Source organism: Pelodiscus sinensis, chromosome 5 (genome assembly GCF_052426305.1).
Source record: "Pelodiscus sinensis isolate ZL-2025 chromosome 5, ASM5242630v1, whole genome shotgun sequence".
Lineage (NCBI taxonomy): Eukaryota > Metazoa > Chordata > Testudines > Trionychidae > Pelodiscus > Pelodiscus sinensis.
This window is the reverse complement of record NC_143056.1, coordinates 62013955-62036158: the sequence shown is the minus strand read 5'-3', so window position 1 is coordinate 62036158 and position 22204 is coordinate 62013955. Positions and strand designations below refer to the sequence as shown.

General features: G+C 46.9%; 1 protein-coding gene across 1 annotated transcript in view; it reads right to left on the bottom strand.

Moving 5' to 3' along the window:
* IVD (isovaleryl-CoA dehydrogenase) overlaps positions 1 to 22204 on the bottom strand; it is a 34922-nt gene that overhangs the window by 10944 nt on the left and 1774 nt on the right. The window contains exons 2-7 of the mRNA XM_075927094.2: positions 19816 to 19905; positions 16233 to 16284; positions 9202 to 9371; positions 6408 to 6501; positions 4914 to 5050; positions 3312 to 3408 (exon numbers count right to left, since the gene is read on the bottom strand). Of these exons, the coding sequence (XP_075783209.1) occupies positions 3312 to 3408; positions 4914 to 5050; positions 6408 to 6501; positions 9202 to 9371; positions 16233 to 16284; positions 19816 to 19905 (640 nt within the window). The remainder of the gene's footprint in view (positions 1 to 3311; positions 3409 to 4913; positions 5051 to 6407; positions 6502 to 9201; positions 9372 to 16232; positions 16285 to 19815; positions 19906 to 22204) is intronic.

Below are 22204 nucleotides of genomic sequence, written 5' to 3'. Positions count from 1 at the left end.
CCTCTTACCATGCAGGTCAGGATTAAGTTCTACTGGCAAGAGGATGTTGAAAAATGTGCACTGCCATTACCAACGTGCTCTGTGCAGGACCATCAATCCATTAATTTGCACAAGTATTGCACATTGATTTTTTTCACAAAGTTAGTGTTAGCTCTATGAAGAGGAAACAGCTGACCCACTAGAAACAATGTTAATGAAAAAAATATTACAACTTCTATATGTTTACTTAGGAGAATGAGAACATGTAACAAAGCCTGTTAATGAAGACAAAGAAGCAGGAAAAGAAAGATTAATCCCTTGATACTGTACTGTGATAAGTTCTTCCACTCTTAATGTCTTTAAAACCAGGTCTGGTAAGATGGAAGGAGATTGTCCACTAATGCTGCTGTAGTTCAAAATAAGTAAGTGCTAACTGCTCCTCAGGCTTGAATCCCATAAGAATATAACTGTGTAAAATTCAAGCTGTGAGCCAGACTTGAATGGAATTTTTGGACATAGACTGGGATCACCTGAAGCGAAGACTCTGGGCTCTCAGCTGGTCTCAGAGCTCCTGCCAGAGCCTGAGTCAAATGACACAGGTCAACAGTGTGTTTTTAACTGCCAGGTAGACATACCCCACACAACTTCTGTTCATTGTGGATAGGAACTGAAGGCCTGCTAGCTCTCTAAAGCTCAACCAGGAATTGTGCTGATAGGCTCTACGGAGAAGTGCAACTAATCCTTCTCCACCAGGTCAGTTGTCATGACATGGGACTTTGAGAACAAGCTGAAAAAAAATGCAGGAGAAAGGAAAAATACAAACATCTTAAACATCTGGTCAAAGGAGAAATATCCTCATCAGTCACAGGAAGCTAACATGACAAAACTGCTCACAAATAAAGGAGTGTCATAGCTAAAGGAGAGACTGAACAGACACAAATGCCTCCTTTGCAAATGAAGAAAAGGAACAGATGATTATGCAACAAGTTGAAATATATACGCATTCAGTGCAAAAGGGGTGCAGAGCTAATGGCTGAGTCTCAGGACAAAAACCTGAAAGTGCTGTGAATGGCTTCTCATCTCATACCACTTGTTCCAAGAATGTGGATCCACAGAAGGCATTTACTATGACACAAAAACCCACAAAATCCATTCTGTGAAGCACTGCTGACAGTGAAATCATGTACTTTAGAGTGGATGGAATTGTTGTGCGAGAGTAGGGGGTGGCCAATCCGCAGCTCAAGCCACACGCAGCTCTTTGCTTAAAGAAATGGGACTCTTGCTAGTTCTGAGCCGTGTGCCTGTACTGCTCATGGCCAGCCGCTCTGTGCGTGCACCCCAGCACCTGGAGGGAGAAGCATGTGGCAGCAGCAGCCGCTCTGGGATCCAGGCATTGGTTAGAGCGGGGGGGCTGGGACTGCCTGGCTCTGTGGGAGGGCACTGGGTTAGAGCAGGGGGCTGAAGCACCTTAAATTCAAAATTATTCATGGATGCAGAATAAGGCAACCAACATAGATGTCATTTAAATTTCAGGGCAAAAAAAGAATCAGCGTATACCTGGTTTACACTGTGTTTCTTTAAAGAAAATTCAGAGGCTATTGTTTGCTAGGCTGAAGCAATTATTCTGAGATACAAGTCTCTCCCTTATTCTTTTTGAACCTCTCATATTTGTAGTCTGGGATAGAACTATAAAAAAAAGCCAGAGTCTTCATGAGTAAACCATACCTAAAATCAACAAGCTGGAGTGAAACAGGCACTTCAAATTGTACTATTTATTTCTCAGTTCAGTTTAATTTAAAAAACACCCCACACTCACAGGACATAATAGGGCAGTAGTGTTAAATTTAAAATACATGGTAGGGATGCTTTTTTTAAGTGAGAGAATATTACTGTATTTTTAAAGGTTTGGTTTCTTTTAATTTGATGTCTGTTCCTTATCAAGTTCTCTGAAGATTTATGGACTGGCCGTGAATTTTTTAAGTGACTAGAGACTTTTTTTTTTTAAATTGATTTGTCTGAAATGTCCTGTTATGTTATTTTTATCACTACATTTTGCGTACGCTATCTAGCAATCTATAGATATATACAAATAAATACATAATATGTGGCTCTTTGTACTCTATCCACAGCTATTCTGGCATTGTCTCTAACTGGGTGGCCACCCCTGTGCTAGAGGACCCCTTGATCTATATGGATTTGTCTACACAGGCATAAAACAACTCACAGTTGACCCAGATCAGCTAACTTGGGTTCAGGCTCACAGGCTGAAAAACTGCAGTTTTGACATTTGGGTTGAAGCTGGAGCCTGAGCTCCAGGATCCTGCAAAGCTGGAGGGGCTGAGAGACTGGACCAGAGCTTGGGCCCAAACATTTACACAGCAATTTTCGGCCCTTCAGCCCAAAGCCTGCGTCAGCTGACCAGGGCCAGCCATAGCCAAGCTACAGGGCTTTTAGCCTCATGCAGACGTACGCTAAGAAAAAGATGTTCTGATGACATATGGGAAGGTACTAAATTGGCTCAGTCTCCAAGACTAGAGATCAGGAGCAGAAACAGTGGTATACATGCAAAGAGTGTACAGTTTCTGCACTATCCTGATCTGCTTCAGTGAGTGATCAAAAAACGAATCCTGCTGCCATAAGAACATTGTTCTGTATGAATCAGAGAGCACACATGAAATGTTTTGGAAGACAGAGTCTAGGTTCATTAGCCTTTCTGACCCCAGATTGTGGATCTGGTAAAGTTAGAAATGGTGGCAATTTAGGCTCTGAATCAGCCCCTGAAACTCTTCTGAAGTGATACCAAACCTTGCCTTCACAAATGAGATTTTAGGAATCAAGAAAATGATGATCTCCATGTACTGTACACCTATTTTTATTTCCTTCCATGAAAAGAGTGGACACAGGAAATGAACCAAAGAAAGCATGTTGGCCAATGGCCACAACCTTTCACCGGGAGTTATGGAGAAGAGGAACTCAGTGACTCAGTTGAGTTGCTCTAAAACCCCATTCCCACTATCCAAACAGGAGGCTCGAAGAGAAACAGTGCAATCAGCAGTTTCTTCTCAAGCTTCATCCAAGTTTCATAAAAGCTAATGGTTAAATGTCATGTCCTGTGCAGCTCAACCCAGAGGGTGGAACAGAAGTGACCTATTACTTCATGCACAAGATAGTAATCTCTTCTAGACTCCATATCTCATCTGCAAGATAGTCACTGAGGAGAGAAGCGTCTGGAAAAACTTCTCAGAATCTGAATGCACACATAAGTGACGTTTCTGTCTACATGAGTGAGGAATACAGTAAGGGGCTCTGCTCAGATCTCATAAGTTACTCACCAGGAATCTTACAATCCTCAAAGATCAATTCACAGGTGTTGGACCCCCTCATTCCCAGCTTATCAAGCTTCTGAGCAGTGCTGAAGCCAGGCATATCCTGCAAAATCAAAAAGACAATCAGGTTACAAGCTTCTCTTCTGGAAACTGAAACAGACCATGACAAAGACATTAAAGAAAAGCTTCCCCAACCTAACAAGCAAGCAGGAGGAGTTGCAACAAATGAAGTGTGCTGGTGTACCTCCAGTCTCAAATTTCTGCTGTTGAAACAAATATAAGTATGAGCATTAGTGTGGGGGAACAAATGCGCATCAGCAACCCAACACACAAACCTTCAGGTGGAATTTGTTTTCCAAAGCACATTAATTTTGAATGAATACCAATTAGATTAATCAGAACACAGGACCAGATTTAAATCAATACATGCAAAGATAGCTACATGTGTCCCGTGATTTTGTGGTTTCAGCCACTAACACCAGAAAGTCCATCAAGATTGAATGATCTGAACCATTCTTGTCAAATTATCATTATTAGTCCAGATAGGCAGGAAGCTATGCTAAAGTAGGGCTGTGTCTACATTAGCAAGATTTTGCACAAAAGCGATGGCTTTTGTGCAAAATCTTGCCACCTGTATACCCTGGCCGTGAGTACTCACGCAAGAACACTGACGTTCTAATGTAGGAAATCGGTGCTTCTTGCGCAAATACTCTGATGCTCCCACTCACGGATAAGCCCTCTTGCGCAACTATTCTTGCGCAAGAGGCCAGTGTAGACAGGCAACGTTAATTTCTTGCGCAAGAAAGCCTGATGGCTAAAATGGCCATCGGAGCTTTCTTGCGCAAGAGAGCGTATACACTGGCACAGATGCTTTTGAGCAAAAGCACATCTCTTGAGCAAAGGCACATGCCAGTGTAGATGCTCTCTTGCGCAAATACTTTAACACAAACTTTTGCGTTAAAAGTATTTGCGCAAAATCATGCCAGTGTAGACATAGCTTAGGTGTCTTGTTATTTTTTCCATAGTGCAATAGGTTTACATGGCACTCTACAGTCAAATTAAAAAGAGAGACGGGCTCCTAACTCCAAGTGGCTCACAAACTAGCAGCATGGTTCTGCTCTGGCTAAAGTCAATGGTACGGTATTGGGCGTTTTGGACCAAGATTTGTAATGCATGACAGAGCATGGGGAGCACAGACATTACAGCAGATCACAAGATATGCTTTATACATGTTTTGTAGGTTCCTGGGTTCTGAAGGCAGGAGCTGCAGTGGGCAGGGTAGCGTTAATAATGGTGATATACTGAAAAATTTGAGGGAAGAAAAACAGGCATGAAGGTAGCAGTGCAGGTCAGCAGAGAAGACTAGTGGAAGTGAGGCAGCACAGTACATAGGTTTCGGGAGGGCATTCGACTCTCTGTCCATATAGAGGAGTGGGGTAACACATTACTTCTGTTAATATATCACAATGCTCCTCTGAGCAAGCTGCTGCTAATTATCAAGATAGAAGTACTTGGCCTTCTAAAGTAGTGAATTTGGGGGAAAAGCGTGTAGCCTCAAAATAGGATAAACAAGACAGGGTAATTTACTTCTAGTGACTAAAAACTTACCTTCTCCACAATGAACGCTGTTATACCCCGGGAGGCTGGGACTGCACTGAGATCTGTTTTAGCATAAACTATTAGAACATCAGCATCTGGCCCATTAGTGATCCAAAATTTGTTCCCATTCAAAACAAAATAATCTCCTAGAAACAGAAGAGGCGGACTCTGTTAGTTCACAACAGACCCAACAAGGGATTCAGAAACAATACCTCTCTTCTGCCTCATGACCCAATAAACTGCAAGCTGGTCGCTACACAACAGCGGAGTTGAGCAGAGCGCACACTCATGTAGAGAGCTCTGAAGAGCGACTGAACACTCCTTATAAGCCCTCTTGTCTCTGGGCAGATTAGAGCGTCAGGTGACGCACTTTTCCTGCTTTTTTGCCTTTTCCCACCCTTTCCAGGCAGGGGATGGTGACAGGGAGGCTAGCCACAATCTTTAAAGGGAAAAACAAAAATGGTGGACATAAAGGCTATGTCTAAACTACACCCCTCTGTTGGCAGAGGGAGTCAAATGAAGCACTTAGAAAGAGCAAATGGAGCGGAGATTTAAATAGCCCATGCTTCATTTGCATAAATCGTGTCATGGCACTGTTTCGAACAAGCACCATTTCGAAACTGAAACTGCAGTTTACACTTTGAAATGAGTACAGAATCTTTCGAAAAATTGTCAAATAAAACAAACAAAAAAACAAAAACAAAAAACCAAAAAATACCCCACACATCTAAACTGCAGTTTCAGTTTCGAAATGGCACTTGTTTGAAACAGCGCCATGACGTGATATATGCAAATGAAGCACAGGATATTTAAATCCCCACTTCATTTGCGCTTTTGAAGTGCTTCATTTACATCCCTCTGCCAACAGAAGAGTGTAGTCTAGACACACGCAAAAACTGGTGCCTCTCCCCCAACACCAGGCTTCCTAAAGTCCTCTCAGAAGCCCACAAAGTAGCCCTGAGTAAACTACTTCCCTAGATGCTGGATATTTGTTTCCAGAAATTCTGAGGTCCAAAGGTTAAGATGAATAAGTCAGTGTAGAACCTACCACAGGGCACTTGATTGATAAGGCTTTTATACAGTTCTCACACAAGCTATCCTTCCCACCATAAAGAACTCTGTGAAGCAACAGACTAGAGATGCTTCAGGTATGCCAATGCAATGGTTCATCTCTTAGCCCTCCACAGATCTGAGTGCAGTCCAATATTCCATATTTACATTTTCTAGGTCTGAAATCAGTCAGTCCCTTCCATCCTCATCAATAATGTGCTTGGCCTATTCCCCTCTACAACTTTTCTGTAATATCCTTGAGTGAACCTTGTGATTGCCCTCAAAGACATGGCAAAATCAGCCATTTGGAAACCCAGCCTGCCGTGCTCTGGATTTAACACAGTTAAATGTTCTGAGAAGGTTAAAGCTAGATTTCAAAGGAGAAATACTGAGGGTGGCCAGGAGAAGAAGTACACAGGCAATTTTTTCCAGTTGGCACGAGACGCATTTTACCTTTTCTATCTGCCTTCAGCCTCATGGAAACAACGTCAGAACCAGCATTGGGTTCACTCATTGCTAGGGCTCCAATGTGCTCCCCATTGATTAGCTGGAAAAAATTGAAGAAGAAATGTTTTTGCTGCATTCTTTGAGGAGTGCGGAGGAGGGGAGGGGGGCAAGGTCTACTGAAATTCAAAGTTCACTGTGGTCCATATAAGCTACAAGTAGGAAACTTTGTCCCTGGAAGAATTCTAAGCAGCTTATTTGTGCTGCTGAGGCACAGAATTAGAACCGAACCAGAGCAGGACTATACAGATGAGTAAATGCACATGTCAGTTACTGTTTTAAAAGCAGAGTTTAGTCCATCCATCTCCAAGAAGGGGCCAACAGAACCACGCTGACAGCCATATGTCTTTCAAACTCCATGTTCCCCAATTGCTTTTTAATATGGTTGATTGGCATATGCCAAAGTCGGCTCAGCTTGTTTAAAACTAGAATTGTAGAACACGAAAAAGCCAATGAGGAGGAGAAAGATTACAGCACGTTCAGCACTAGACTAATGGCATGATTCCCCACACACTTATGAGGGAAGGCAGATGTACACCTTCCTCCTGTGTCCTCTAATGCCATGTTTGCCACCTGCTGCTGTGTCTCTCCTGTCCATGTTCTCGGGTCCTTTTCTCCTTACGTAAGAGCATATATAAAAACATAAGAACAGCCATGCTAGGTCAGACCAAAGGTCCATCTAGCCCAGTATCCTGTCTTCAAACAGTGGCCAATGCCAGATGGCCTAGAGGGAGTGAACAGAACAGATAATCATCACATGAGCCCTCTCCTGTCATCCATTGCCAACCTCTGACAAACAAGAGACTAGGGACACATTCCAAACCAGCCTGGCTAATAGCCATTGATGAACCTAATCTCCATGAATTTATCTAGTTCTTTTTTGAACCCAGTTAAAGTCCTGGTCTTCTCAATATCCTCTGGAAAGGAATTCCATAGGCTGACTGTGAAAAGAAAAACTTCGTTTGGTTTGTTTTAAACCTGCTACCTATTAATTTCATTTGGTGACCCCTAGTTCTTATGTTATGGGAACAAGTAAATAACTTTTCCTTACTCACTTTTCCCACAAGTCATGATTTTATAGACCTCTTTCATATCCCCCTTTAGTCTCCTCTTTTCTAAGATGAAGTCACAATCTTTTTAATCTCTCTTCATCTGGGACCCGTTCCAAACCTCTAGTCATTTTTGTTGCCCTTTTCTGAACCTTTTCCAATGCCAATACATTTTTTTTTTTTTTTAAGAGGAGGCAACCACATCTATACGCAGTATTCAAGATGTGGGCGTACTATGATTTTATATAGAGGCAATAAGATATTCTCAGTCTTATTCTCTATCCATTTTTTAAATGATTCCTAACATTGTTTGCTTTTTTGACTGCCACTGCATGGATGTTTTCAGAGAACTATCCACAAGGACTCCAAGATCAATCTCTTGAGTAGTTATAGTTAAATTAGTCCCTATCATATTGTGACACACACACACACACACGGACTCCAAGATCAATCTCTTGAGTAGTTAGAGTTAAATTAGTCCCTATCATATTGTGACACACCCACACCCACACACCCACACACACACACACACACACACACACACACAGTAAAACTCCGATGGTCTGGCACCATCAGGAACCTGGAAGTGCTCCAGGCAACCGGCCCATTGGAGCTGCTCTGCCCCCAGCTTCCCCAATTCAGCCGCTGCTAAAACTGACCAGCAGCTGTCTCCAGGAAGCCCAGGGCAGAGTAGCTCTGCCTCGGGCTTCCTGGAGTCAGCCACTGATCAGTATCAGCAACGGCTGACTTGGGGACACCTGCGGCAGAGCAGCTAGGGTGCTGCCGCGTTGGTCCCCACAGTGCCGAGGAGCGGCGCTGCGGGACCAACCCAGCAGCATCCCAGCTGCTCTGCCCCAGGCATCCCCAAGAGCAGCTGGGGTACTATCGGGTTGGTCTCACAGTGCCAAGGGTCGGCGCTACCGGACCAACCCGGTAGCACTCCAGCTGCTCTGCTGCAGGCGTCCCCGATTCAGCCGCTGCTGAAACTGAGCAGCAGCGGCTGAATCAGGGACACATGGGGCAGAGCCGGACTATCGGAAGGAGGGGCTATGAGGGGTCTGGGGTGGGGTGGATGCCACCCCAGACCCCTCATAGCCCCCCCCCTTCCGACAGTACAGCATATCTGATAATCCGGCACCCCCTGGGTCCTAAAGGTGCCGGATTATCAGAAGTTTAGTGTGTGCGTGCGTGCGTGCATGTGTATATATATAGTTGGAATTTCATTTTAACCTTAAAACTTTTCTCTTATTACAGGATCAGATCCTGTGCCCACTAGCTTCCTTATTTGTTTAATATATATATATGGCATTCCTGCAGCAGGAGCAGTTTGTGGCAGCAGTTTCTGTCCTGGTTGCAAGACTGAAATGGACATAAAAAGTCAATCTTCACCGTGCACCATTGCTAGGAGTCCCCAAGCCTTTTAAATTAAATATGAGAAGGGATATGGATACTGAACCAAACTTCCACTGGGAAGAGATACTAATTCTAGAACTTCTATACTGTCCCATTCAATGCATGCAGCTGTTAGCCACACAAGGAAAGGTGAATTGCTAGAGATCAGTTCAGCCATGGGATATCTGTAGAACTCTATAGCTACTTTCAAGGTTGTAAAACATGTAGGGTTATACTATAACTAGCTCTATAACACCACACCAGATATTCTCTCAGGTCTCCTGACTCCACCAACTACATACCTTGGGTAGGTATTTTTCTCTCTGTGCTTCATTGCCATTCCGCACTAACTGGTTAATACAAAGGTTTGAGTGGGCACCATAACTGAGTCCAACAGCTGCTGAAACGCGAGAGATTTCCTCCATCACTAACACATGGTCCAGATACCCCATTCCAGATCCACCATATTTCACTAGCAGAAGAAAAAAAAATTATTATCAGCTTAAATGAATAAGCCCGTGGTAAATAAAACTTACACAATCTCCTTGAAAACTGAGCCCCAATGCTGGATTCAAACTTCAATGGATGTCTCAAACGTACATTTCAGCTTTTGCTTTGAGCTGGTTATTTCTGGGTTCCCAGTTCTTCCTGAATCCTAATTCTATCTTAAAGGCACAGTACTTTATTCAGAACAATTATTAATATTTGGTGCATATAAAGCATAATTACCACACATACATATGAATAAAAACAACATCGAGGCATCAGACAGCTGCACAATGCTGCATCTCTCATACTAACTATAACCCAAAAAACAGTATTAATTTAATAAGTGAGTACACCTGTAGCACTTCAGAGACTAACAAAATATATATGTGTATCATGAGCTTTTGTGGATAAAACCCACTTCATCAGATGAGCTCATCTGATGAAGTACATTTTAGCCATGAAAGCTCATGACACTATATTTTTCTGTTAGCCTCTAAGGTGCCACAGAACTACTCGTTTTTAAAGTTAGACTAACACGGTTACCCTTCTGAGACATTAATTTAATATCACAAAAATTGAACAGATAAAAACAAAAGGTACAGAAAAAGGAGAAAAGACTTTTCAGAATAGAATTGATGCATGATGGAGAATCAGAGGAAAAAGGAACAAAAAAGTTGATCGACTTATATCAGGAGTGGCAAGAGAGAAGACTTTCATATATGGCCAACTGGAGAAGCAGAATGACACTGAAGACACAGTAGAATAGGTGAGAGAATAGTAGAATGAAGAGATACAAAGGCTATGTCCAGACTGCAAGCCTCTTTTGAAAAAGCCTCTTTTGAAAAAGAGCATCTAGATTGCATTACGTGGATCAAAAAAAAAAAAAAAAAAAAATCTTTCAACAAAAAAAAGCAGCCAGAACTGCTTCTGGCAGGGCATGGGGGTAGCCTTTACTTCCCGGTGTGGCTGCATGCCCTTTGCAGAGACGCATGCTTAAAGGGATCCCCCTGGACAGCCGTTGCTCTGCTCCTGTGCTTGCTCTGGTTACCCTGCTTTCTTGGACACCACAGCAGTTTCTTTTCTGGGTTTTTTTTTTTTCTGCTTTTCACTGTGGCTACGTCTACATTGGCCCCTTTTCCGGAAGGGGCATGCTAATTTTTCAGATCGTAATAGGGAAATCCGCGGGGGATTTAAATATCCCCCGCGGCATTTAAATAAAAATGTCCGCCGCTCTTTTCCGGCTTTTAGAAAAGCCGGAAAAGAGCATCTACACTGGCCCCGATCCGGCCCGATCCTCCGGAAAAAAGCCCTTTTCCGGAGGATCTCATTCCTACTTCAAAGTAAGAGATCCTCCGGAAAAGGGCTTTTTTCCGGAGGATCGGGCCGGATCGGGGCCAGTGTAGACGCTCTTTTCCGGCTTTTCTAAAAGCCGGAAAAAAGCGGCGGACATTTTTATTTAAATGCCGCGGGGGATATTTAAATCCCCCGCAGATTTCCCTATTACGATCTGAAAAATTAGCATGCCCCTTCTGGAAAAGGGGCCAATGTAGACGTAGCCCTGTGTTTTTGGCCATGGAACCTGAGCTGCCCCTGGGCAGGCGATGGCCCCTTGCTGCCATACTGCAGCTTCTGCTGCATCTTCATGACACTGTCATGAATCTCCTGCCTCACGTGGACCCAGACCAGATCTTCAAGACCTTTGTCCAGGATGCAGGAGCTCTGTCTTTGCCCCCAAACTTTTTTGGGGGACAAGCGAATTTAGAGGCATGAGACGAGTTCAGACTGGTGGGACTAGCTCGTCATGGACCTCGGACGACAACCATTGGCTCCGCAACTTCTGGATGCGGAAGGCCACATTCCTGGAGCTGTGTGCCTAGCTCACCCCTGCTCTGGAATACCAGGACACCCACCCGCAGCCTGCCATCCCCCTGCAGAAGCAGGTCACAATTGCCCTTTGGAAGCTGGTCACCCCCAACAGCTACCACTCCATGGGACACTAGTTTGGCGTGGGGAGGTCTATCCGTTGGGGCCATTTTGATGGAGGTAAGTCACTTTTGGGGGACAGGCCCGGATGAGTGCGGGGGCTGAGAAAGGGGGACTGCCAGGCAAGGGCAAGAGGGAGTGGGGGAGGGAGTGGCACTTGGAGGCAGCTCCTTGGCCAACCCTGCGCTGATGTGGGGTAGGAGGGCGTCCTGACAAGCGGGGGGGGGGGGTGGATGGAGGAGGGGCGGGGGGAAGGGAAGAAGAGAGTTCTCCTCCCAAGCTCTGAGGTAACCTGTCTAACTCCCTGGTTTCTGTCTATTTATTTGTCTCTTGCTGCAGGTGGTGAGGGCCATCAATGTGGAGCTGCTGAAGAAGCTTGTCTGTCTCAGGGACCTGGACAACATCCTTGCCGGCTTTGCCGCCCTTGGCTTCCCGAACTGCGGAGGAGCCTTCGATGGGACACACAGCCCAATCCGTGCACCACCCCATCGAGCAGCCCAATTTATAAACAGGAGGGGCTACTATTCCATGGTGCTGCAGGCCCTGGTCGACCACTGGGGACATTTTATGGACATGTGTCAGGTGGGCACATGATGCCCGCATATTTTGCAACTCCTACCTGTACCGCAGATTGCAGGCAGGAACATTTTTTCCCCAGTGGCACCTCACGCTCGGGGAACGTGCAGATGCCGATGCGGCCTACCCCCTGATGCCATGGCTCATGAAGCCCTACACTGGCCACCTGGATGCGAGCAAGGAGCTTTTCAACACGCATCTTGGCCAGGCTTGCATTCAGGTGGAATGCTCCTTCAGCCATCCGAAAGGGAGGTTCCATTGCCTCCTCACATGCCTGGAGATGGGTGAACGCCACATCCTGGAGGTGGTGGCCACACAGTGCACCCTCCATAACCTAGTAGAGAGGAACGGGGAGGCCTTCCTGCCGGGGTGGGGGACAGGTACTGATGGCAAGGAGAGGCCATTTGAGCAGCCCCGGAAGGCTGCCATCCGCCAGGCTCACCAGTCTGCTGTCCAAATCCGAGAGGCCCTGAGGGAGAGATTCTCAGAAGCAGCCCCCTGACTCTCCCCAAGGCTTCCCCCATGGGGGGGTTTGGCCTGGCCCACCCCTACCTTTCCCTCCACAACCCTCACTCTCTTCCCATAGAGAATACAGACACACCCAGTTTTCTGTCTAAAAAAACCAATGTGTGTTTACTAACACTAGCAGTCCAGAAAATGTGCTGTGTATAAACCACCTTTCTCTTGTTACTGTTCAACTGTTTATAAACAAAGTAAATCTGTCACTCAAAAATAAAGATTTTGTTACATAACTGAAATGTCCTTTAACTGGGGTGGTAAGGGACTAAACCTTGAGGGGGCTCAAGTAGGCCGCTGCTTCCCTGATCGCAATGTCCTGCCACCTTCCTGCGTCCTGGCACCACCACAGCCTTGGGCTCGGGTGGACCGAGAGCCAGTCCTGGCCTGAGCGGGGGGGGGGGGGGGGGGGCAGCTGTTGGGCCGGTGAACAGGAGGGGCTGGGGAGGAAGGGGGGCTAGAGGGAGGAAAAAGGGGGTTGGGGGGGAGAAGGGGCTTGGCATGCAGGAAGAGTGGTGCCCATGACAGGGGCAGGCAAGGCTAGGACTTCCCACATAGTGGCACAGATGGAAGTGCACTGCTGGACCAGCTCATCCAGCAGCCTGTTTCACCACTCAGCCTCTGCCCTCTCCTGCGGGGCCACTACATGCTCCTTCAGCAGGTCTGCATAGACATGCCAGTGCCTGCGGATGCCATAGGTACGGGATGGTGGTGGGGCGGGTGTGGTGCTCCCCTCTTGGGTAGAGGGTCTGGCTGTGGAGGAAAACAGGAAGAGACAATCAATGTCTGTGTGTACCCCCGCTGTCCCCAGGGGCATGGCATCGCTGTCAGGGGCTCTCCTTTGGACAGGAGACTCAGGGGTGTTACACGTGACACTGCGTGAGAGTTGGGCAGCAGCCTGACAGAATCACAGGGGGCCCCCCAGGGGCAATGGGACTAGATGGCTCCCCACACTGCCAACCCGCCTGTGTGTAGTGACCCCTCAAAGCACTCACCTGATGATCCCTACTCGATGTCCACAGATGCCTGTGAGGCCTCTGAGGTCTGGAGGACCCAGCTCCTGGGAGAGGGTCCCTGCTGCTGCCTCTTCTTCCCCCTCCTTCAGGTGCAGCTCTCCCACCTCTCCTGCCTAGTAGTCCTGTCTCAGGGGCTGGTCCACGATGTGGTGGGGTGACCCGAACTACACCACATGGAGCAGATCCTGAGCAGTAGAGAAGCCCAGACTCCACTGCAACTCCTGGTAGTAAGGGCAGCTCTGGTCTCAGCATATCCCTGCCGCAGCTCTTTCACCTGAGCCCTCACTTGGTCCATGGTGCGGAAGTGATGCCCTTTCTTGCTCAGTCCCTGGGCCATGCGCCAATATATGCCCACATTCCTGCAGCGTAACTGCAGGTCTTCTTCCTGGGACCAGGGCTCCAGGAGGTTTTTAATTTCTGGCCCTGACCAGGCTGGTCCCGTCTTTTGGTGCCCCTGGGTGGGTTCTCCTCACTGTCCCGAGAACAGCCAGTGGGGCCTTGAGGCTGGGACATGGCTAGCACGGCTGGCTCGGGTGCTCTGGCTGGCTTCCTGACAGCAATGCCTGTCTGGGTACCTGTGCCTTTAAGAGGCTGCGGACAGGAACGATAGAGGTGCTCAGCATGTAAAAGATGGACTGTCCACCAGGGCTTCTTCAGGGAGGCCTGAAAGAACAGGCTCCCCGCACCCACACCCACCTTTTTCAACAAATCTGTGGAAAAGGTGTTCTTCCTCATGAAATGAGATTAACTGCTGTTGGACAGAACGCGGCAGCAGTCTAGATGCAAGTACAGTTTTTCCGAAAAAAGGCCACTTTTTTCGAAAAAACCCTGTAGTCTAGACACACCCAAAGTGGGTAAAATCTACTGGGGCAAATTCCATGGATGGTTTTCAAAACAGCAGCAGCTTTCAATGGGATCCTGAAATGAATGTGAAGCTAGTGGAATTGCTTACCGATGAGGGGTGATATGGTCAAGCTTTTTAGAAGGATAGAGAAAAAATAGTTAAATAAAAATATTTTTAATCAACAAATGGTAACTGAAGGGGTGGCTAAATATACAGAGATTGTCTTGCTGAAGTGGTAGAAGAGTAAAGCTAGAGAGAAACAAAGAGAAGACAGGAAAAAAAAAGAGCAAAGAATGACAAATATATTTTATTTGATGAAGTGAGTTTTACCTATGAAAGCCCATGATTCTATATATTTTTGTTCGTCTTCAAGTTGTTATAAAACTATTCATTGTTTTTGAGGAACATACACACACACACACACACACACACACACACACACACACACACACACAGTAATAGAGGTCTTGGTATGCAGACAGAGTGATTATATAGGTAGCAACAGAACTACAACAGTAGGGTGCCTGAGATACCTGGAGGGAATCCAGGAGGTGTGAATGGTCAACACTGATTTTGTCCTATGGAAGCAGCCGCCACAAGAAAAGAGAAGCCGTGCACCATGCTGAGCACAGTGAATGAAAAAGAGAGTGAGCACATAGCTTCCGATTCCAAGAGCACAAGTACACGCTCATTTTGGTGGCAGCTGAGCAACATGTGCTTTGGATTCTCATGTCAAAATCACATATTCCCACAGGATTTCATTATCTATGGTATACTCCCAAAGTTTGGGCCCTTCACAAAATAAATTTATAGGCAAGGCCCAATCTCCCAGAAAACTTCCACTGGGATCCCACCAAAAAAATCACAGGGCATTAAATAAGACAAAAGGGAGTATGTGAAAATAAAACAAAGGAACAGTCAGAAATTGGGAAGAGCAATGGAAGTGAAAGCAAGAAGAAACTACAGCAGAGAGACTCACTCAAGCAAACACAGCTCAGACAACTGAAATAAATGCAGGTGCTTTTTATTTAAATGTGTAGCTATACTAACCTGCGCACTTATTTGGAAACATACAAAATTATTAAGGAAAACAGACTGCTTGGCACATGCCAAGTTAGCCATTTTCATTCACTAAGGGCTTACCTTCATGACAAAATGTTACCTTTCACTGATCAGTGTCAAAAACATTATTCCACTCTGAAAACAACATGTATTTAAATGCTGCATCGCTGAGATAATGTCTATACAGAACTGTATTTGGAGGTGTGACTGCAGCATGCATGGAAGCATCACTCGAGTACATACCCAGAGTCTTAGCCAGGGTTTTCTAGCCTATGCTGCTGCAGCTTCACTATTGTTATTTGAGTTATCTGAGCTAGCTTTGATCTAGCTAAGTCTACACATGTTGCAGTCACCCGATTGCAATGCAGACATAGGAGCACAATGCTGAACAACTTGTCCTGGTTTACAAAATGCTAAGTGGTAGTGTCCGAACAACGTCCTTAAAACTGTAAAAGCCATTTTGAGGTTCTCTGGTAACGTAAAAAGGGATAGAGATATTCTTCAAAGTTTCAGCAAAAAGAGGCACCTTGAGAAGTTTCAGCACAAACATGATTTCCTTGCATCTCTTCAAAAGAGAGGTTTAAAATCACACTGAAACAGGAGTTTTGGGTGAAAGTGGCCTCTCTTCCCTGATGTTGCAGGAAACATCTTGATCCCACCACAAAAGATCTGTATAGCAAACTCTATCCCAAAATGAAGAGCCAGTCTGCTTAGAGATGCGCCAAGATGGTGAGGTATGAATGAATGTGGACTAGCTTATTAAGGGCTGAAACGGATGGGCATAAGTGACGAGTATTTCATGGAGGGAATAATTCATTAAGGGTAAGAGAGATGAGAACAGACTCACCTGGAGCTGTGATTCCCAGAACTCCCAGTTCCCCAAGCCTCTTCCAGAACTCCTATGAACACAAAAAGGCAATTAATTTAGCCTTTCCCCTTCGTGAAGCAAGAGCAAAGCTCCTTCCAACAGTTCCCATGAGCGTATTGAGATTTCCTGCATAAAGACCTTGAAGATTAGCTCTGGCCAGTGCATAATATTACACATACAAGTATAGTCCCATCCACTTAAGCAAAACTAATCAAACAAACAAATAAAACACACACATAAACACACTTAAATAAGTGCAGGATCACAGCCTATGGCTTATTCATTTCCCAGTTTAAATCCAATTTTGACAAAAACTCAACCTGCACTTCCTCAAAACTTCTTTTCTGCCTAGCTTTTCAAATGTCACCTCTTGCCTTAGATCAGTGACCTCCAACCTTTTTAACCACAAGATCACTTTTTCAATTTAAGTGGAATGTAAGATCTACCTGAAGCCCAAATACCCTTGCCCCACTTCCTTCCCATCCCTTCCTTGAGGCCCCACCCTTGCTCCACCCCTTCTCCCAGGTCTCACTCCATCTCCCTTCCTCCCCCAACCTCACTCATGATACGGCTAGAATACATAGTTTTTCAAGGATATCCTGGAAGAACTGTTCCACATCCAGGGAACATGTTTGCTCTTCTGCTTTTTTGCAGAAGAACAAACGTGCTCTTTTGGAAGCTCCTGTATTCCTTGTTCCACGAGGAATAAAGGGGGATTCTGAAAGAGGGTTTTTTCCAATATTTAGCCTAGTCTAGATGGGCCAAATATTGGAAAAGCCTCTTTCGACAAACGAATAAAAAGCAATGCAAAATGTGGGGTGCATTTTGCGTAGCTTTTTAAAAAAAAAAACATACCTAGTGTAGTATAGCTGTACCCTCACTTTCACCAGGCTACGGTAGGGGTTGGGGTGCAGGCTCTGGTCTTGGGCCAAAGAGTTCAGAGTGTGGGAGAGGTTCGGGGCTTAGACCAGGATGGAGGATTGGGTTCAAGGTGGGGTTTCAGCGTGCAAACTCTGGGAAGGAGTTTGGGTTCAGGGGGACTCATGTCTGGGGCAGGAGGTTGGGTACAGGAAGAGGTTCAGGGCTGGGACAGGGGTTCAGGAAGCAGGCTCTGGCTGGGCACCATTTAACTGAGACAGCTTCCAGGTGGGGGAGTAGTGGGGTTAAGGCAGGCTTACTCCTGCCCTGGCCCTGCACCACTCTTGAAAGCAGCTGGCATGTACAGCAATGGCTCCATGGCACCATGTGCTGCCCCTCATCTACAGGCACTGAGCCCACAGCTTCTATTGGCCACAGTTCCCCATTACTGATCAATGGGACTGCAGGAGCGGTGTCTGCAAGCAGGGACAGCATGTGGATTGTGGAGATCCCCTGCTCTGCCTCTCTCAGGGGCTGCAGGAACACATCAACCATGTCCAGGACCAGCAATTACCACAGGGATAACTACTCCAGGCATTGCAGGTTAGGCATTTTAGAACTCACTACTCAATTAAATTTAAGCATAAGAAATGAAAGTTATGAAATGCGCAGACCAGTCAAAACCCAAAAATACTACTTTTACTGCTTGCAAAGTGTGATAATTTCTCACGTGTTAAGTCAGGAGATGAGTGAAGGACAATGTGTGTTTGTGAGAATGACAGTCACACACATAGTGTGTGAGAGTGACAGATTTGCATTGCTAATCTCCCTCCATCCCCTTCTCTCTGTGTGGAGATAGAGTACAGAAATGGGGGGGGGGGAGGGAGACCCTGACATCAGCACCTCCCCTCTTCTCCCTCCCACACCCTGCACAGGAAGCAGGAAGCTCCCAGGGGGGCAGCTCCAAAGCAGAGGGCAGGAGCAGCATGACATTGGGTGGAAGGGCAACTGAAGTGCCAGCGCTTGACAGCTTCCTGGCCAAACCAGTCAGGATCACCTGTCAGAGGCTCCAAGATCTTCTGGTAGATCCCCATCTACTGGTTGGTGACCACTGCCATAGAGGATTTCCTATCACATCCCCCTTTTATGTGAAAAAAAAATGTCAGGCTTATTGGCCAGAGCATTTTTTGGATACCAGATATTGAAAAACTCTGCAACTCTCATTTTTGAGATGTTGCCATTTTTTGGAAGTTGAATCCCCCCCAAAATGGCTTGCACTAGACACTGTAGATCACAAAAGCCCTGGATGACATCCGAGGCCCTGGACTATATTTATATAAACTATAGGCAAAGTGTTGGAGTTCATTATGAAAATGTAAACAGGGATCTGTGAGGTCTGAGCAGATAACACAACTTCACAACCTTCCTAAGACTTGCGTAGCTTATAATCTACAGTTATGTGAAAATTTCATAAATCAAAAAGCTCTTGGTATGTGAAGTTTCATACTGGAAGTGAAACAGCTGTTTGTATAGCATCTGTACAGAATATTGTATACAGGCAGTCCCCGGGTTACATACAAGATAGGGACTGTAGGTTTGTTCTTAAGTTGAATTTGTATGTAAGTCGGAACTGGTACATACTGTACCCCAGGTGTCCCCGATTCAGCCGCTGCTGAAACTGACCAGTGGCTGACTACAGGAAGCCCAAGGCAGAGCTGCTTTGCCCCGGGCTTCCTGGAATCAGCCGCTGATCAGTTTCAGCAGCAGCTGACTTGGGGACACCTGGGGTAGAGCAGCTGGGGTGCTGCCAGGTTGGTCCCCGCAGCGCCGAGGTGCGGCGCTGCAGGGACCAACCCGGCAGCACCCCAGCTGCTCTGTCCCAGGCGTCCAGATTCAGCCGCTGTTAAAACTGACCAGCAGCGGCTGAATCAGACACGCCTGGGGCAGAGCAGCTGGAGTGCTGCTGGGTTGGTCTGGTAGCGCCGACCCTTGGCGCGGTGGGACCAATCCGGCAGCACCCCAGCTGCTCTTGGGGACCAGCAGCGAGAAACTGCAGAAACTGACCAGCAGCGAGAAAAGCCTGGTCTGCTGGGGGGGGGGGGGGGGGGCGCGCACTAGCTGCCCCCCCCCCCCCCAGCAGACCAGGCTTTTCTCGCTGCGGAGGACAGGGGCGGCGGGAATGCGGCGCATCTCGGCGGCCCCGGCGCCCGCGTCCTCCACGGCGAGAAAAGCCCCGTTCGTAAGTAAGGATCTGATGTAAGTCAGATCCACGTAACCCGGGGACTGCCTGTACAACAAAAATTTCCACAGAGAACTCTTTAGTGTCAGAGAGCCTGCAAAGAGTTCCATGCCTCTTATAGCCAGGAGAATGCATAGCTCCAAAGCCATGAGACAACAACTAGCCAAGAAAGTCACAAAAGACGGAGTATCTGAGAAGCAGCAAGCAAGCGGCTTTATTACTGGGCTCTCTACCCATTTTAAACCTAACCAGAGGCCATTTATCTCCCAGCCTTACTTGAGCTTAATAACTTTTCGTGCCCTGTATATTTCTTACTGTAACGCTTTCTTTAGGGCTTTGAGAATGGAAAAAATTAATATAGTCTTATGTCATGTAATACAGTTTCTCTTCCAGACACAGCACATAGCAGAGCAGAGAGGGGACTCAATTGCCACTTCATTCCCAGATTACACAGCAACAACTTACCTGCATGCCCTTGAATTCATTCGCCTGATCTATTTCTTGTGCCTTTGAAGCCAAGTGTTCCTGACAGAACTTGACCATGGTCTGTCTGAGCTGTAAACGAGGTAAAGAGTGAGCAAAACACACACACACACACACTATATATATATATATATATATATATATATATAAAAATAAATAAATAAATAAATAAATAAAATCATAGCAGAGAAGATAATGAACAATATACTGTTAAGTCTCCAACATTCCCTTCACAGGATACTTCCTAACAGTCTCCCTCCCTCAGCACAAAGAACAAGGGCATATCTAGACTACATCCCTCTTTCAAAAGAGGGATATAAATTAGATAGAAATTGCAAATGAAGCCGGGAGTTAAATTTCCCACGCTTCATTTGCATAATGGCAGCTGCGCGTTCTTCCAAGAAAGGGTTTTTCTAAAGTAAAACCACCATCTAGACAGGGTTATTTCAGGAACAAAACAAAACAAAACACACCTTTTTCAAAAGATCCTGTACTCCTCAGGACAACATCCTTAAAACTATAAAAGCCATAGGAGTACAGGATCTTTCAAAAAGGGATTCGCCTCCCCCCCCCGAAAGAACCCCATCTGGACAATGGTTTTACTTTCCAAAAGCTTTTTCAAAAGAATTCACAGCTGCCATTATGCAAATGAAGTGTGGGAAATTTAAATCCCAGCTTCATTTTCAATTTCAATCGGTCTAATTTACATCCCTCTTTCGAAAGAGGGATGTAGTCTAGACGTGTCCGAAGAGAGCAGAGTGAAATCAATCAGCTCTGATTTTCAGGTACAGGCAGTCCCCGGGTTACGTACAAGATACGGACTGTAGGTTTGTTCTTAAGTTGAATCTGTATGTAAGTCAGAACTGGCGTCCAGATTCAGCCGCTGCTGAAACTGACCGCCAGTTCTGACTTACATACAGAATCAACTGAAGAACCCCAAGCGTCCCCAAGTCAGCTGCTGCTGAAACTTCCTGTAGTCAGCGCTGGTCAGTTTCAGCAGCAGCTGACTTGGGGACGCCTGGGGCAGAGCAGCTGGGGTGCTGCCGGGTTGGTCCAGTAGCTCCCAGAGCGGCGCTGCGGGACCAACCGGCAGCGCCCCAGCTGCTCTGCTACAGGCGTCTGGAGAAAAGCCTAGTCTGCTGGGGGGGGGGGGGGGGCGTACTAGCTGCGCCCCCCCCCCACCCCAGCAGACCAGGAAGACATGGGCGGCGGACTGAGACGCACCGCGGTCCCGCCGCCTGGGTCCTCCGCGGTTTTGCTCCCAGTCTCCCTGGTCTGCTGGAGACCAGCAGACCAGGGAGACGGGGAGCAAAGCCTCTGAGGTCGCCAGCAGCGGGACAGCCGCGGGGCGTCTGGGCTGTCCCACTGCCGGCTTCCCCCGAGGCTTTGCAAAGCCGCCAGGGGGCTTGGGCAGCGAGGCAGCCCAGGAGCCCCTGGGCTGCTCCGCTGCCGGCTTCCCCGAGGCTTTGCAAAGCCGCGGGGGGGGGGGCTTGGGCAGCGAGGCAGCCCAGGAGTGCCTGGGCTGCCTCGCTGCCAGAGCCCCTCCGTGGCTTTGCTCCGCGTCTTCCTGGTCTGCAGACCAGGGAGACGCGGAGAAAGCCCCGGAGTACACGGGCGGCAGGACCGCGAGGTCCCGCAGTCCGTGTCCTCCGGGGCGAGCCCCGTTCGTAACTGCGGATCCGACATAAGTCGGATCCGCGTAAGTCGGGGACTGCCTGTAATACTGGTTGGACCTCCCAAATCTGGGACTCTCTGTACTGGACCTCAGATATTTCTGGACCAGAGTGTCCTGACTTGGAGCTCCAGTGGCAAAAGGGCTGGTGGCTTCGAGCCCAGTGGGACTGCAGCAGCTCTGGTAGCGAGGCCAAGGCAGTACAGGCTGCAGCAACACAGCAAGGGAAGAAGGGGGAGCAGCTGGGGACAGTAGCAGGCAGGGGACATAGGCTGGCAGGCCAGTAGCAAAGGACCTCCCCAGTCCAGCAAATTCCCTTGTTCAGGATTGATCAGTTCACCAGGGAGCTACACCAAAAAGGTCTAACCTGTAGGAGTACTGAAAGAGAACCAAGGCTGTGATCTTTTAGACTTTTAAGGGAAGATAACTATAGGGGCTGAATATGTATCATTAGCCTGCAGATGAGAGTCTTATATTAAAAGTGTCCTCATTTTCATATCTGGGAATTCTCTCAAATTTTCCTGTGCAGAATAAATTTTGTTATGTGCACCAAGGCACATTCAGATGTGCACTACCAGTAGAAACACATGCTACTGGCTGTGGGCACTCTGCTAATAAGTTGGACAGCATTTGAATCTCTCCTGGGTGGCAACCCAAATGCCCAACTTACAGGGAACACTGTGTGGAAGGGTTTGTAGC